Source organism: Macrotis lagotis, chromosome 2 (genome assembly GCF_037893015.1).
Source record: "Macrotis lagotis isolate mMagLag1 chromosome 2, bilby.v1.9.chrom.fasta, whole genome shotgun sequence".
NCBI classification, from domain to species: Eukaryota; Metazoa; Chordata; class Mammalia; order Peramelemorphia; family Peramelidae; genus Macrotis; species Macrotis lagotis.
In genome coordinates this window covers 173,702,267-173,719,303 of record NC_133659.1, presented here as the reverse complement: position 1 = coordinate 173,719,303, position 17,037 = coordinate 173,702,267, and the positions used below count along the sequence as shown (strand labels likewise).

The 17,037-nt window shown below is 47.2% G+C and overlaps 1 protein-coding gene across 1 annotated transcript in view; it reads right to left on the bottom strand.

The window, feature by feature from the left end:
- Positions 1–16,826, bottom strand: part of TSPOAP1 (TSPO associated protein 1) — a 41,169-nt gene extending 24,343 nt beyond the window's left edge. The window contains 14 exon segments of the mRNA XM_074223623.1: positions 978–1,179; positions 2,390–2,410; positions 3,023–3,073; positions 3,558–3,662; positions 4,244–4,366; positions 4,580–4,669; positions 5,114–5,197; positions 9,754–9,849; positions 11,961–12,140; positions 12,959–13,138; positions 13,906–14,034; positions 14,363–14,470; positions 15,629–15,963; positions 15,966–16,826. Coding sequence (XP_074079724.1) covers positions 978–1,179; positions 2,390–2,410; positions 3,023–3,073; positions 3,558–3,662; positions 4,244–4,366; positions 4,580–4,669; positions 5,114–5,197; positions 9,754–9,849; positions 11,961–12,140; positions 12,959–13,138; positions 13,906–14,034; positions 14,363–14,470; positions 15,629–15,963; positions 15,966–16,020 — 1,759 coding nt within the window. The 5' untranslated portion in view covers positions 16,021–16,826.
- Between the last annotated feature and the right edge of the window lie 211 nt (positions 16,827–17,037).

Sequence of the window (17,037 nt, the reverse complement as noted above, 5' to 3'; positions counted from 1 at the left end):
AGTGGATAGAGAACCAGCCCTGGAGTCAGGAGGATCTGAGTTCAAATTCAGTCTCAGACACTTAATAATTACCTAGCTGTGTGGCCTTGGGTAAGTTACTTAACCCCATTGCCTTACAAAAACAAAACAAAACAAAAAAACAATGAAATGAGCATCTCAGGACCTAGAGATAAGATAGTCTGTCCTCCCCACACTTTCCCTTCAATATATGTATATCAGGTAAGAAGTCTATGTTCATAGCTTTCCTGGGGCCAAGAGTTCCCAGGATTCATATGGGAAGATTTTTCCCTCCCAATCTATATTCTCCCACTCTTTCTCCAATTCATGTTGGGGGGGGGGGGGGGTCCTAGCTCTCCCAAGTTGCTGGTTCATCCAATAATTCCCCTTTGACTTCTGTAGTGACTGAGCAAGTTACCAGTCCACACATAATACAAATTCCATAACTTCCCCTGTCCTTAGTGTCTTCATGTTCTCATTGGGTAAAACAATCACTTCATCATCTCATAGAATTTTTTGTTTGTTAAGTTTTTGCAAAGCAATAGGGTTAAGTGGCTTGCTCAAGGTCACACAGGTAATTTTTAAGTGTCAGGCTGTATTTGAACTCAGGTCCTTCTGACTTCAGGGCCAGTGCATTATTCATTGCACCACCTAGGCCCCCCCCCCCAATAGGATTCTTGTAAGGAGAGTACTTTGTTAACCCTGAAGGAGGGTAAAGGGACCTATGATTTCATCAGAGTGAGGTTAATTCCTTTTCTAATGCAAGTCCACCCCTTCTCTGGAGCAATTTATAGTCTCACAGAGTTTATCTAAAACATTGAATCCTGCCCAAAGTGAGACAGTCTTTATATATCAAGAAACAGGATTTGAACCCAGGTCTTCTCACCTTAGAGGCAGCCCTCTAACCACTGCACCACACAGCCTCAAACATTCCAGAAGCAGGAGATAGGGTCATTGATACCCTGATTTTGGTCCTGTACCTTTGGGGCTGGAGCCCCTGCAGGGCTGTGGGGTAGAGCAGCAGCAGGGAGCAGAAGGCAGTTCAGTGCTACTGGTCCCCAGAGTTGAACTAAGCAGATCCAAGGGGCCTGGATGCATTCGGAAGGCCTGGAGCTCCTGAGCCAAGAGACTGAAGCGTTCCGTCTGGCTGCGGCACTGCTCCTCCAGCTCCCTCACCCGGGCCTGGGAAGCACAGGTCATGAGCCCCTCATCCCCAGAGGAGCAAGTCAACCTCTTCCCCCAGCCCAGAAGGAATCCCTTTTCCTCTCTCCTCCCCCTAGGATCAATGCCATATCCCTCCCAACACCATCCCTTAAAGAGTTAAATGCCACTTTCCCTTTCTCCTTCTCTATTAGTATCAGATGCCAAGGAATAAGGGAATATTCTCAGTAAAATTGAAGGGTTCTAGATTTTTTTCTTCTCTTAGTAGAATGGTACAAGAGAACCTTGTTTCAGATTCTATCTCTAGTGCCTGCTTCTTGACCTTGAGCACTTAACCTCTCTGGGCCTCAGTTTCCTCACCTGTAAAATGAGGAAGTTGAACTTCATGATCTTGAAGACTCTTACAAGTTCAGATTTTTGATCTTAAGATCTTATGGCAACTCTGCTCACAATCCCCATTGTCCCTAGCCTAAGAAACCTTGATGGAGCTCTGTACATGCATTTATATACAATTTATATATACCAAGTAAGCCTATACAGCTGCCTCTAAGGCTTTTCCAATGTAAAAAAGGATTGTTCCCATCTTCCCAAGCTTCTCCCTCATCCAAATTAGCACCAGTTCTGGATTTTTCCCAACTCCATTTCTTCTCACCTTCCCACATTCATTGACCCAAATCCCCTACCACAGAGAGGTGAAGGGGGTGGGGAATTCTATCTTCAGGATGACTCACAAAGATAATAATAAACCAAAAACTACTCCTAAGTCTCCCTTAGGAGGGCCATTAACCTACAAGTCTGTCATACAGAACTGAGACCTTTGGAACTAGAAGGAATCAGAAGGACCATTTAGTCCAACTTCCTCATTTTACAGAAGAGAAAAAGGGGAACGAGGTTTAAAATTTGAGTTTTCAGACTCCTGGTCCAGCACATCTCCCAGTGCCTAGTACCTGTCTACAAGATCTGCTTCCAAGCTCAGTAGTGAGATATCTTTTCTGACAACCAGAGCTTTGAGAAACAGAATGTCTTTCGGGCTTGGGGGAGTGGATTTGAGGGGGCTCAGAAGGAATAGGGAGGGACCAAACAGACTCTCGGGAGTACACAGATTCGATGATGAGTTCTGCAATCCCATCCCCACTTTATGGTTACACTGATGATCTGTTCTCCGAACCCTGCATGGGAATCCTACTTGTGGTGAGTGACTAGGGAGCCTGCAGGTAAGAGAAAGGCATACCTGCATGGAATCCAAGGTAGACTGCAGCAATGAAAGAAAGAACAGAGAAGTTAGAGCCCCTCTGGCCCGCATGTTTGCTTATTAGCCCCATGGGGACAGAAAGAGAAAGGAGGAAGAGGGAGAGAGGCAAGGGGAAGGGAAAGGGGAAAGGAACCGGCCGGACTGCAATTCCAGGCAGGGCAGCTCCCAGGACTGAGAGAGCAGCTCCTGAAAGGAAAGGAGATGCCCAGAGGTGAGGGTAGCACCTGTGAGGGAGGTGGAAGAAACCTAGTCCTAGGGGGAGGCAGCTGCTAGCTGTGAGCCCTTCCCCAAGGCAATTTAGAACCCATCAGAAAGAGGCAGTCCAGGTGGGGCTGCAATGGGAGCTTTCTCTTTCTGCAGCTAGGAGCCAACACAGGAGTCTGAGGAAATCTTCTCCCCCCACACCACCTCCCCTCAATCATAAAAACAACTCGACACTTGGATCAGACAGCCTAGTTCTGTTTCTAACCCCTGCCTCAGGCCCCAGGGGACAGAAATACTCTTTCCTATAGATGATGTTTGGCCTGAGGTTATTATCCTACCAGGGAGCTCCCCACAATCCTCCCTACTCATGCCCTACACTCCCCTAAAAGTCTCTGAGACTCCCATTACCTCCAAGAGCTGCACAGCCCCTTCATGTTCTCTCTTGGCTTGGGCCTGGGCCTGTGGGCAGGAGTAACAGATTATAGGGGTACCAGGGAATAGGAAGTAAAGGAAAAAAGAAGAGAGAGGGAGAATGGAGAGGGGGACCAAAGGGAAAGGAGGCACAGGGTAGGAGAGAGAGAGAGAACAAGAGAAACAAAGGGAAAGGAAGGAATAAAGAAGAGGGATCGTCTCAAGGAAATTAGTTTCACCCACATACCCTCTCCAGAAGATGGGAGAACCTAGAATTCAATAACCATGGTAGGTCCAGGACCCTGACTTTAGCTATATTAATCCCAACTCCAAGGGTAAGATTGTTCTTGGGGAAGGTTTGTGCTGAGGGAGATAATTGACATTTCCCTTTTCCTCAGTGGGGGACTCAGTCTAACACTGTTTCCTCCCTCCCACCCCATTCTAACTCTCTCTTTCCTTATTCAGGTATCTAGACTCTACCTCATTCCCTCCTTCCTTGGTGATAAACCATCACAGAGGACCCTCTCCTTACCTGCTGCAGTCTTAGGACCTCTTCCTGCTTCTCCTGCAAACCTATCCGGGCCTGCTCATGTTCCAATTCCAGTTGCTGCCTCCTCTGGGCCACCTCTCGCATATGCTGCCACACACACAGAAGCCCCCATGACTGTGTTCATCCCCACTGGGCCCTAATCCTAGTATCTATGCTTTTAGTCTAGATGAAGCAAAATAGAATTTTGTTCCAGCACCTTATTTGAAATGTGAGTGAATCTGCTTTAGATGTATTTCTTAATAATATATCTTTCGAATCGAGTCTGCTATCTTCTTACATTTTGGTTTAGTTCTTTCCATTCATATTCACAATTCTACTCATTCATTGTGCTATTTACCTCCATCCTGTAGTCTTATACTCTCTTACCACCACCACCCACCTTTACAAAGAAGAAGGTGGCAAGAGAAGAATGAGCTCAGCTATATTGCTCTATCCTTTCAATAATCTGCTTTCATGTTTGTGCCCCATTGCTTCTTTTTCCCTTATCCATTTACAGTTTCTTACTGACTTTTATTTTTAATTTCAAAACCTAAAGTTTTTTTTTTATTAAATCTAATCTTTCCTTAAATAAGTCTCATTTTCCTCCTCTCCTGTCTTTCTTGCCCCTACAAAACATCTTCTCAACCCCTGTCCTTCTGCTCCCCCTCTTCTCCTGCTCCCCAACTTACCTTCAGCACCTGCTCTAAGCTCTCCAGCTTGCTCTGGAGTCCCTGACTCTTCTGTAGGGCTGAGTCCCTCTCTTCTGTCACTCCCTGGAGCTGGCCCCTCAGCTCTGCATTCTCAGTTTCCACCTGGAAGGATGGGGAGACAGAAGGTGCTTAAGTTCTCAGTAGAAATAAGAATCCAGGGATAGGGAAAATTGGGAGCTGTTGTCTATATGGGGGTCTGTATCTCCTGGGCTAATCAAAAGAGAGATGAGAGCTTCCAGACAACAGTCTAGCCTAGGGGGAGGCATGGAGAGGGAGGGTAAAGATGCCCAGACCTCCCCTCCACAGGGCTGGTACCTCCTCCTTCCCTGAGGCTCTGCCACTGAGCCTAAAGTTCTCCTCCACCAGTCGGGCATTCTCACTCTGTGCTTTCCGCAACTGAAGTTCCTAATAGGAGTGAAGGCATTCTGGGGTTCCCCTGTCCACCTGCTGGGTCTTCCAGCCCCCCCCCCGCCCATTCCAAAAACATTTACCCCCGAGTCTGTCACTCTCACTAATGAACCCTTTGGCTCCTACCCTCTCTTAAGTGGAGTCCCCTCTTGCAATATCTCCCCCTGTTCCCAAGTCAGTTCCTCTCCCCACTCCCCCTACTCTGGCACCCCATACTCACCCCACCCCCATTAGGCCTGAAAAGAGGAGAACTGAAGACCAGAGATGCCATATAAGAACAAGACTCAAACCAAAGCTTTTGATTCCAAATCCAAAGGCCTAGGATGGTTTTGGGGCAACCCAGAAGCAAGAGAATGAGGTGAACTCTTTAGAACCCACTAGGAAACACTTGTCCCTATGTGCTGGCTAAGACAGACTGCTCTGCCATGTTGTCCTGCTCACCAGTTCCTCACATCGTCTCTGTTTCTTCCTTACTTCATGCTCAAGGGTTTCCCATTTCTTCCTCTTCTTGCCAAGTTCTAATTCCTGTGGAAATCAGAAATGGGCTTTCATCTGTAAGAATGGCCTCCACTGCCAGCAACCCCTTTAAACCTCCCCCCAAAGGTCCCACAACACCTCCTTTTCTCTCTGCTCACCACTAGTTCTGATAACCTCTGCTTTGGCTAAATATTTTGAAATATTGAAACATGATCCTACCCTGACCCACTCTCTATTTGGATCTGTTCCTATAAATAGTGGGGACAAAGCCCAGGTTAGTACTTCACTATATAGTACTAGCTATAAGCTATAATAAATTGGTCCTACCTCCTATTACTCTTGAGTTGGGAAAGTTTAAAGAAGCTTGAGATGAGGCTTACTTCCCTCTTGTTAGTAGACTACTTACTAGCACAAATGAGATTTTCTTGTTATTTAGATTTTTTTTTCCCAATTAAGAATATCCTCTACCAATACCATCTATTAATTCAGACTGCTCTGCCTCTTACAGAGTTGCCTGAGTCACTAAGATATTATTAAATAATTTGCCCAGAGTCAGAGTCAGCATGAGTCAGAGAGACAAGACCTGAACCCCGGTCTTCCTAATTTTAAGGCTGCCCCTCAATTCAATACTCCCATGTTGCCTTTCTCTGAAAGGGAGCCATGATAATGGCTCCAAGGCAGAGATGACAACAAGCCTGTTCCAGATTGATCATAGGACCCCAAATCAAGGCTGAAAAGGGTATCGGGGGCTATCTACTCCAAACTCTCTCATTTTACTGAGGAAGATCATAAGAACAGTGGAAAATTAACCCTAGGCCTGACTATTTTACCCTATGAAGACAATGCACAAATTGATGACTTTAGAACCAAGTTTCACTTAGAATTAAAGTTATTTTTAAAAGAAACTAGATATAAGGGGAAACAAAATCTCTTTGAAATAAGTCTAATCCCAGACCATGAATTTGTCAAAACAGGATCCACAGTATAGCTGTTGTTTAAGTAGTTGTTCAACCCTAACCCGGGTCTTTTCCCAAACTAAATACTCAAGTGCCCTATAAATGAACTTTGTACAGCTAATGAGTATTGTAAGGGAAGTAACACATAGTCCAGGCCAGATAGATTTTACCTAAAAGAGATGGTCTATGCCAAGAACTCTTAGATACATCTTTACTACAGTAAAAGTGACAATGACAGCTACTTTTCTGCAATTTAAAACACATTACTTACTTTGAATAGAATCACTCTCTTTCCTGCTCTGTCTTTGTTGCTCTCTCTTGTTTTGGGGGTGAACAAGTTCACATGTGATTTTTGTTTTCTCTCTCTCTCTCTCTCTCTCTCTCTCTCTCTCTCTCTCTCTCTCTCTCTCTCTCTCCTCCCTCCCCCTCCCTCCCTCCCTCCCTCCCTCAGAGAAGAGCTCAGAAAATATTTCTCCTGTCTTTCTCCCTTCCTCCTACTCTCTCTCCCCAACCCCACAACCTTTCTTTTTCTCAACATTTCTCACTTTTTCTAAGGGTTAGAAACTCTTTTCCTACTTTCTGCCTCTTATTCAGGATTTTCAAAACACCTCAGCAAGAAGGGGCTTGATTCATCCTCTGTTCTGCTGAGAGATATTATGGACTAGTGCTTAAAGAGGTCAAGTCAAAGGCAGATGCTTTTGACACATACTGACTATATGACCCTCTTTTCATCACTTAATCTCTCAGAGCCCTAGACTACTAAGACCTATATTAGTGGAAGGAATTTTCTCCAGTAAATTCTCTATATCAATAAAATAAGAGATCCCTTATCTCTTTGACAATCAGTGAAGCATCCACATTTACTCCAATATTCTATGTATGCATGTGTTATATGTGTGTATGTGTTTATGTGTCTGTGTTCTCTTCCTGCCCTGTTCTTCTGCCCATGTCCTTGTCTTCTTTCAACCTGAGGTTCACTTCTTTGACTATCACAAACTATCACAAAAAAGATCTAAGTCTCCTTTTAGAGAACAATGGTTTGTATATTTCCCTAGTCTGGTCAATGGATTTTTTTTAAATTCCCTTTATCGAATAAACTTACAGAAGCTTCAAAGTTCTGATACTTTGTTCAAGTCCCACCTCTGACACTGATCATCAAGTTCATGGTTTTGACTTAACCTCCCAGCCCACCCCAGGCAACTCTCTCAGACTTTTATGTTGGAACCTAATTGCTGATCTGCTTTAGGAGAGGGAGTTTCCTCACCTGGAGTTCCTTATAGGCAGGGAAATCACAAGCCCAGTCTCGATAAATAAACACACTCCTGTTTTCAAAGAAAACCTGTGTGAGTTGTTGTGTGTAAGCTATGAAGACTTGGCTTGCCTTGACTAGACCCTTGGAACATGCCTAAAAATGGGGTTCTTAACCTAGGATCCATGGATAGATTCCAAGAGGTACAACATTATAGCTTGATTTTCTCTAACCTATAACTGATATTTAGCATTTCCTTTAATTAGGAATGTAGACAATAAAACTTGGTTCTGAGGAGGCTGACCATAGGAGTCTGACAGAAAAAATTAAGAATTCCTGATATAAGGCAGTTAGGTGGCTTAGTGGATAGAGCACCGGCCCTGGAGTCAGGAGTACCTGAGTTCAAATTCAACTTCAGACACTTAATAATTACCTAGCTGTGTGGCCTTGGCAAGACAATTAACCCCATTGCCTTGCAAAAAAAAAAAAAAAAGAATTCCTGATATAGATGAAACTTATAAGTCCATAAGAGGAGTCCCTTTTCCCTCAACCAGTATCTGGCCTCATACTATCTAGACCTACATCAGCCAAGTCAGCTACTACAGTTCTCCCTTTCATATCTCAATATATTGTAGCCATCATAAGAAATTAAGTGGGAATTTGGTGGGGAGGTTTGTGGAAGCCACAGATGATACATGAAGGCCAACAGATGACCCAGAAAAAAAAGTTTAGAAATTCAGAAATGTATAAAGTAACATTATATAATATTAATATATTATCTTTTGATACCATAATAATTCAGAATTCCTTTCTGGTATGAAGGAAGGACTATAACATTTTATGCAGATTTTCTAGATTACAGGAGTACTGTATCCCTAACCCTGCAATATGGAAGGGATAACTGTATACAAGTTGCACCTACCAATTCTACAATTGTAGATAGACTATTTAGAATTCTGGCCATTGTAATTATATGTGAACTTTGAAAGCAATTTAAGATTTGGAAAACCCTTTCCTCACAACAATTCTGTTGTAAGAAATATCATTACCTTAATATGAAATCAGTCTGGAAAGATAGGCTCCAGAGTGTGATGGATTTGAATGTCAAACTCAAGAGTGATTTTGCTTTATTACCCTAAAGGCAAAAGGAGACTTTTCTTTGAGAAGAAGAGTAATGCGGTCAGAATTGAGTTTTAGGAATATCATTTTGGAATCTCATTACCCTCATTTTGCAGGTGAGGAAACTGCTGTGAGTTGAGAAATTGTATGATTTGCCCATGCTCATACAGCTACTGGGAGTCTGAAGCAGCTTCATTTCAGCTCTTCATCACCTATTCCAATAGACCAAGTTGCCCCTCTCAAACATCATCATGGGATATAAAAGTCTTTGAGTCTACCCTTCTCTTTTATAGATATAGAAACTGAGGCCTAGAAGAATTAAATAAGTTCATAAGGTCACACAGATAAGTAATCAATACAGCACAACTCAAATGTATAACAGACACCAACTTCATGTTGAATTCAATTTTTTGCTTTGGGGAGGGAGAAGGGGGTGGGCAGGAATAGGAGGAAATAAGGTCTAGACCTGATGAGGAACTCCTAATATGGAAACTCCCCTCAGGACACTGATGGATAATGTATAAATTTGAACAAATAAAATACATATTGCCCCTATCCAAATAATAAATAAGTGAACTTGAACCTCACACAATTCCTTATTACCTAATAGAACCGTATCTCATATTAACTGGGATAAATGCTTTTCTTTGCCCAATTCTGTCAACAGGTATAATAAATGATCTAAGTCTGGAAACAGAGAATGGATTTCAATGCTGGTCCCATTACTTCCTGAGCTCATTTCTTTAGGTTGGAGTAGAGAAAGGAGATAGCAAAGACAGGCACAAAGTAGAGCTCAGAGAAGGCTAGCCACTCAGCCTTCAGTGGATGAGAGCTGAGTCTCTCTTTCTGAAATCCTGATAGAATGAAGATACAATTGTCCCCTTTGGGCCCTTTTTCAGATGCCTGTGGGCATCCATGCTGCCATAGCCAAAAGAAGTATGAGAGGTCAGGACTAGGCTGAAGAGCCCATGATGGACCCCGTATGATTATGGCATCATTTAGAAAAATAGATAAACTTTCATGAACCCTGTGACGTTAAGTCATTTTTGAAGATCACAGAGTCAGTACATCAGAAGTAGGATGAAGCACCCAGGATTAGAATTCTGGGACTTTCTGTCACTATTATAATTGCCTCTCTAAACTCCCAAACCCAATTGAGGGAGAGCCAAGGAAAAGCAAAACCAGAAAGAATTCTTTTCCCAATACCTCCAAAAGGTCAGTATAACTGGACCTGTCACATGAGATACCCCCAAAGTTCACAAGGACCCCACAATGCTCACCAGTTGTTTGACCCTCTGCTGGCTTTCTGGCTCCTCTAATGAGACCCCCTCCAGTAGGATATCCACAGCATTCTGGGGTCTAGCCAAGGGCACTGCCTGGAAATGGCCAGAAGAATTTGACCCTTCCTGTAGAGCAGGCTGGTCCTCTAACCAGTCTGCCCCGCCCATGTCCAGCCTGAACTTGGAAGGTTTTGATCATATCTCACAGGCAACACAAGGTCACCATTTGGGATTGGGGAAAGGGAAGAAAGCCTGCTTCCTCTCTTAGGTGTCATCCATTAATGACTGTGTGACCCCTCCCTATGAGATAATTTCTTTATTTGGACTTCATATTCCCCATCTCTCCTGGATGGGATGCCCCACTGTGCCTTCCAGGGAAAATGAGAGGCATAAGTGCTTTGAGATCCTTCCAGGTACTTTGGGTCCCAAGAGACCATTCTCGCTATCCAGGCCACCGTTTCCCATTTTAGTTTTTTCTCCTTGTCCCGCCCCCTAACCTGTATTAAATAAGATTCTGTCCTCTCAAGTGCCCTTCAGAAGAAAATTTGGAAGATGATTCATCTAACATTTCAAGGATTCAGGACCCTTTAGAGTTGAGGGAGGTAGATCGCTCAGACTCAGCATAGAGAAGGGTCCCTTGACAATAGCAACTAGTACTTTTGTAGAACTTTGATGTTTACAAAGCACTCCATATATATTAATTCGTCTGATCCTCTCAAGAACCCATTTTACAAATGATTCAACTGAAGCAGACAGAAGTTAAGTGACCTGCCTGGGATCACACAATAAGTTTCTGAATTAGGATTCGATTTCAGGTCTTTCTGACTTTGGGTCCCATTCTAGAGTATGGACCTTGGAGAGATGCAAGGCATAGCGAGACCTGTTCGCTTTCCAGTCTTTGCCTCCCACCACCTCCAGAATCACTTCTTTCTGCCCCCACTCTACCTCCCTTCAGATCTCCCCTCATTCAGGACCACCTTTGTACTTCCCCATCAGCCCTAATGAGTCCCCCAGAGAGTGGGAAAAAGCCATGGATATTCGAAGCTGAGTCTTAGGCGTCTATTCTCTCTTCATCTGATCGGCCACCATGGGGTTAATGATGTACCAAGTCTAACTCAGGAAGAAGGGGGGTGAGGGTAAATAGGGCTGGACTCTTTCTTTTGGGATCCTGCCACCTCTCCTCCCCTTGGTTCCCATCAAGTCCCCAAAGCTTTTGTTCCTATGTCCCTTTTCTTGCCCCTCAGCTCCTGTGGGGTGTGAGGGCAGGGGAAAAATCCTCAAGTTTCTAAGAAGGGTCTGATCTGAAACAGGGCTCATGCCCTCCTTTAGGCCCCCCAAGGTGTCCCTAACCTCTCCAGATCATTCCCTATCGCCATCTCTTCCTCTCAGTTCCTGCCCAGCCTCTGCCCCACACGCTCCTGATTCTCTGGGAGAGCTGGCATCATTGTTCCTGGGAGATCGGCTCCTACCTGGAGCTGAGACTGAGGACAGCTTGGGGTATGGGGTGAATGCCCCCTCAGAACACCAGCGCCAAAGATGCCTGGGCAACTGGAGGGTGCCAGGCCACTGGTACTGGAGGAAGCGTCCCAGGCAGCGGACTCAGCCCCAAGAGCGGCTGCCACGGCAACCACAAGGATTTACTGGGCTGTACCACTCAGCTGGGGGGAGGAGGGAGGAGGAAGGAGGAAGAAGGACAGAGGCCTGGCTGGTACAATTCAGCTCAGTCGCTGGAAGGTTGGGCATGAACTCAGACCAGCCTCTAGCTTGACTGGACCGAGATGTTCCTCCCCTCCTGGCTTGGGGAGAGCCGCAGGGAGACTGGGCAGAGCAATTAGCAACCAGAAATGGAATGATAGAAAAGATGATCCATCTGGGTCGGGCAGCTGTGGGGAATTATAAGACTGGACCTCAGGGAGTCAGGGAAGGTGTCAGAGAAGGAAAACTAGAGTCCTTTGAGGATATGGGGGGAGGTGGAATTGCTGAGCTGGGGCACCATTCTGCCCTGCTCTATAAAACTCCTCCATTTCCTTGAGGGGATCTCTGGGTCCTCAACATACCTCCGGTGTGGGAGACTGGGGGTACTTGGAGGAGATGGAGGCCGGGAAGATCTAGGCTCTTCCCTTCCTCCACCTGGCCCCTCCCTGAAGACACGGGCAGCCTTGTTGATACCCCCCTCCCAGGATATGCCTCATGTTCAGGGTTCTCACCTCCCCAGGGGCCCCAGGGGCAGGAGGTCCCACAGTAGTGTCCAGAGAGCTGGGGGACTCTGTCACAGAAACCTCCTGCAGATTCCTCAAGGCGATCTGCCTCTGCAGCCTCAGAACCTCCTGCTGGGACGCCCGCAGAAGCCGGTCAAAGTCCCCCACGGTCAGCCATTTGGGGCCCTCCTGCACATAGAATCCAGGTACCATTAGGAGAGTGAACAGCCCAGGTCTCAGGCCTTGCCCAGCCCCCACCCTCCAAACCCTCATTTCCCCTGAGTTCTACTCCAGTTTCCTTCCAGATGTCACAGTCCAGATTCCTCATCCTCTCTCACAGTCACCCCCATTTTCTGAAGCTCTGCCCTCCTTCTTCAGGCATCTCTATTCAGCCAACACTCCTCCCCAGTCCCAGGAAGGCTTCTCACAGCTGTGAATCCCACTTCCCTTTTCACAAACCAGATAAGGCAGGAAAACTTGGCAGGGGGATCCAGGATTCTATCCAGTGAGGGAAAGGCATATTCATAAACTCACAACTACACAAAGCTTCCCACAGACACACACATATACACATATATAATTTGGGTTCCAGTCACATCCATGTACTTGTGTGTGCAAGTCTGTTTATATCTACATTGGCATATTCATATCTGCAAAGCATACACATGCACATATTTATATTCTTACATCCACCAAGTCTGGTGTTTCAACCCCCCCCCCCCCCAGTGAGGCTCATTTTTAATCCCCATGGCTCAGGGTCCTTCTTTTTTCCCCCTCCCACCTGGGCTGTTGCTGGGAGAACCCACTCCCCAGCATTCTCCATCTTCTGCCAACCTTTGCATCTTACTAGCATCTCATCCACATCCTAATTATAAGGTAGGTCCTGAGTAGAGTTAAGGAACAAGAGGAAATCTCTTGGTGGGAGAGGAGAGTAAAAGGAATGGAAGACCAGTCAGAGAGTAGGGTCTGCTCTGTGCCCCACCCCACCCCACCCATACCCACCATACCTTGCCCTCAGAACTGAGTCGTGCTTGAAGCTCCTGACACTGCCTCTGCAGGTGAGCAATCTGCTTGTCCTTGGCCAGGAGGGCACTAGCTGTCTCACTGAGGTCACGGGCTCGTTGGCTGGCCAGGGCCTTCCTGACCAGCTCCAGGCTAGCACCTGGACGAGGCAAGGGAGCATTCACCTGTCCAGGGTCAAGGCATAATGCCAAGAGTTTTTTGTTAGTACCTAACTCCTTCTTTCCCTTACCCTGGTACTTATCACCTCCAACCCTCAAATAAGAGAAAAGGTTTGCAATAGGAGAACCCAGAAGTTTTGGGTTAGGCAGAGGTTTGCCCCTACTGGCTCCTCCAGAATGAATCCTTATTGGACTGTGATGTGTGGGCATTAGACAATGCAAACACTCTCCACAAGACTAACACTCAGGTTCCAGGTTAAGAGTGAGGGGGTTTCCCACATGCTAAGCAGTACTGAAAGAGTTAATGAAGCAATAACTAAGTCTGGCAACAGCTGGGAAGCTAGAACAGCTAAACTAGGGCTACCACATTGATGGGTCTCCCCTCATACAAATGTCCACACACATTGGCACGTGTATTCATCAGGCCTCGACATCAGGGTTGATCCAAATGAGAATCTGGACACTTCTTCTTCCAAACCTTGTACAGGGGAAGGGATTATCTCTGACCCTGTGGGCTGCCTGACCCACAGCCTCCTATATTTTATCATTGTTTATTTTGCTAGTTCTCATTTTCTGGGTTGATCTAGTTTCCCTCAATCTCCCAGTTCTTATGTTTTTCTGTCAGTCTTCCACTCTCCAGGGATAGGACCACTCCTATTACCAATTTCCCAGTCATCCACTGCCTCATCCCCTCATCCCATAGGCCCTCAGTCTTCCAACCCTCCCAGTTTCCCAGACCTCCACTGTCTCATCCCCCAGCCCCTAGTCCTCACCATAAGCAGGTTGGCCTCCTGAAGCTTGTGGGCCCTCTCTTCTAGACGTTTGGCAATGACTGCCAGTTCTGCATTCTTCCTCTTTAACCTCCTCACCTTCTCCTCTGTCTCGGGGAAGCTGTTCTTTCGCTGAGAGGAGACCCAAGAGTGAAGAGAATAAAGAGGTCTTGTAGCATCCAACCCTACCAACTAACCCTTACACTAGTCCCATGGTTTCCTACCTCCAACCCCAAGGCTCTGTGGGACTTGGAGTCAATAGCTTGCCTTCTCTGGGCCTTGGTATTTGAAAGGGGGAAGACACTTCTGTCTCCAGGAGGAATGGACAAAGGATGAGTACTAAAAAGTCAGAGCACCGAGTGCCCACCCCTTATTTCCCCTCCAACCCCCCCCTCCCACTTTAAAATCTTTTCCTTCCTCTCCATTACCACCCCATGCTCGGATTCCTCCAACCTCTCACCAGCTGTTGGTTCTCCTCCTTCAGGATGGTACAACGACGCTGCATTTCACCTAGAGCCCTCAGTAGTTCCATGTTAGGCCTCACCCCACCACCTGAATCCAACCAGGTCTGACATAGGAAGAGGAGAAGGTACACAGGCCTCAGAGCCCCCCCCCCCCACTAGCAGCCAGGTTGCTTCCCGTTCCAAGCACCATCACCATCTTTTACTTGTTGAGCTAGAGTTGTTAACCCGGGGTCTATGGATGGATCTTGAGGAGGGGGTGGTCTGTGAATTAGGATGGGGAAAAATGCGTCTTTCACTAATCTCCAACTGAAATTCCTTCAGTTATTTCAAAACACAATTCTGAGAAGGGGTCTATATTAACCAGACTGCCCAAGGGGGGGCACGACACAAAATTGGTTAAGAATTCTGTCGTGGAGTTAGTTCAAAGAGAGCTAGGAAATAAGAGGTGGGGAGGGGGGTCCTTCTCCTCAAGAACCCTGACCTCTCAGGGGAGTTCAAAAGAGGAACACATGGCAAAAGGAGGAGATTTGCCTTCTCTACTCTACCTTCCCGGTTCAGTACTGGCATCCTTTGCCTGTGGGCCCTCCCTGCCATCACTGTCCCATGTTCATTCCCACCCTTCTGAGAAAGCCCATCTTCAAGGCCAAAAGTGGGAGAGATTAGGATGGGCATTTCTGGCCCCTATCTTTTTCGTGGCTCTTTCAACACTCCCTCTCTCCACACTGTTAGGATTTTCTACCAACTCCAGTCCTTTCCTCCACTCTCCTAGTTGTTCCCCAGTGATGCCCCAGTTCCAGACTCCATATCCTTCTCTGCCTTCTGTAGATCAACCCCATCCCCTACTAATTCCTTGTCCTCCATCCCCCGCCCCCGAGATCCACTCCCTCTAAGCTTCCCTCCCTCCAAGAGCTAAGCACCCCTAAGGAGAAGGAGGCAGCAAGCCTAGAGAATGTAAAGAAAGATAGAATGAGGCAGAGGTAGACAGTGCCAGTCAGGAAAAGGGCCAGACAGCAAGCCAAGGAGACAGGCAGAGATGGGGAGATAGCGTCACCGAGTTAGGCACAGTGACAGAGATTCAGAGACATAGGGCCTAAGGCAGAGAAGGAATGACAGATGCAGAACCAGGCTCTGGGACCGGGAGTGAGAAGAAGACGCAGTGGGGCTGAGGCTGAAATGGCATCAGTTAGGGCCCCTCACCAAACCCTCACCCTCTTTACTCTCTTCAAGCCCCCTAATCCCAGACCCTCCAACAACCTTCTTACCTGGGGGGAATCCTCAGTCTCCCAACTCTGTAGCCTCCTCCTGATGAATGTGGGGCTCTCTGGGAGCTGGGTAGCATTTGAGAGGCTGTTCGCTTTGGGCGACACAGCCCCTTCCCCTCCAGATGGAGTGTCCTCCATCTGTCCAGGGCTCCCAGACTCCCCAGGCTCTAGGTTCTCCTCAGGATCCAGCTCTTCTGCCTCCAAAGCCACCAGGGCATCACCCCACATTGGAGCTGTGCTCCCTGGCACACCCCCTGGGCTCGGGGCCCAGCCAGGCCAGGTGGGCAATGCCTGTGGTTCCATTGCTTCTTGCTCCCCTTTCTCCCTTGATGGGGAGGGGGCTCAGATCCTCTGTGGCACTGCAGGACCCCAGGGCCAAAGACCAGGGGCATCAACCCCCCAAATGAGGGCACAGCAGGGAGTCATACTGGGCCAGGACCACTTCTCCTCTGGACAGTCTCCCGGCTTCTCACTCCATCCAAGGTCGGCAGCTAGAGAGCGTTCCTGCCTACAAAGACAAGCCGAGCTGCTAGAATTGAAGATGGGGTTTGCATGTGAGTGTGCGCCAGTCGCTGTGTGTGTGAACAAGAGAGGGTGTCCCTGTGGGGGCAATGTGAGGAGGCCAGAGACAGTTTAAATGGATGAAAGCATGGGTCTCTGTGTTTAGATCAGTGGCAGTAAATGTTGGAGGTGTATGTGGGAGGGGGTATCTGTGTGTGTGTGTGTGTGTGTGTGTGTGTGTGTGTGTGTGTGTGTGTGTGTGTGAGAGAGAGAGAGAGAGAGAGAGAGAGAGAGAGAGAGAGAGAGAGAGAGAGAGAGCGAGCTTCTGTGTCTTGTTGGTATGGATTAGTAGTGTGTGTCGCGATCATTAATCGTCCTGCATGTGTCAATGTCTCTGTATGATAGCCCCTGTGTGTCCCCTTCCCTGGATGCAGTTCAGTGTCTTTGGATCTAGCTGGCCATCCATCTGAAAAGGCTTCAGTCCCTTCTCCACAGCACAGACCAGGTTCTGTTTTGGGCTGGGGGCGGGGGTGTCGCTGGTTGCCTGCCCGGCCCCCTTCTCTCTCCCTGTCTGGCTCTGCTCTGTTCTGTGGCTCTTCTGGGTCCTAGGGAGGCCTGGGACGATGTGCTGCCTGCCTCATAGTCTCTCCCTTAGAAGCCAAAGGTTCAGCTCTAAGAAATCCTGGGTACTCCAATAGTTCCCTGTGCCCCAAGGTCCTTGGAATGGAAGAGGGTCCAAGCATTATCCCCCTTCTCTCTCCCTGTCTGGCTCTGCTCTGTTCTGTGGCTCTTCTGGGTCCTAGGGAGGCCTGGGACGATGTGCTGCCTGCCTCATAGTCTCTCCCTTAGAAGCCAAAGGTTCAGCTCTAAGAAATCCTGGGTACTCCAATAGTTCCCTGTGCCCCAAG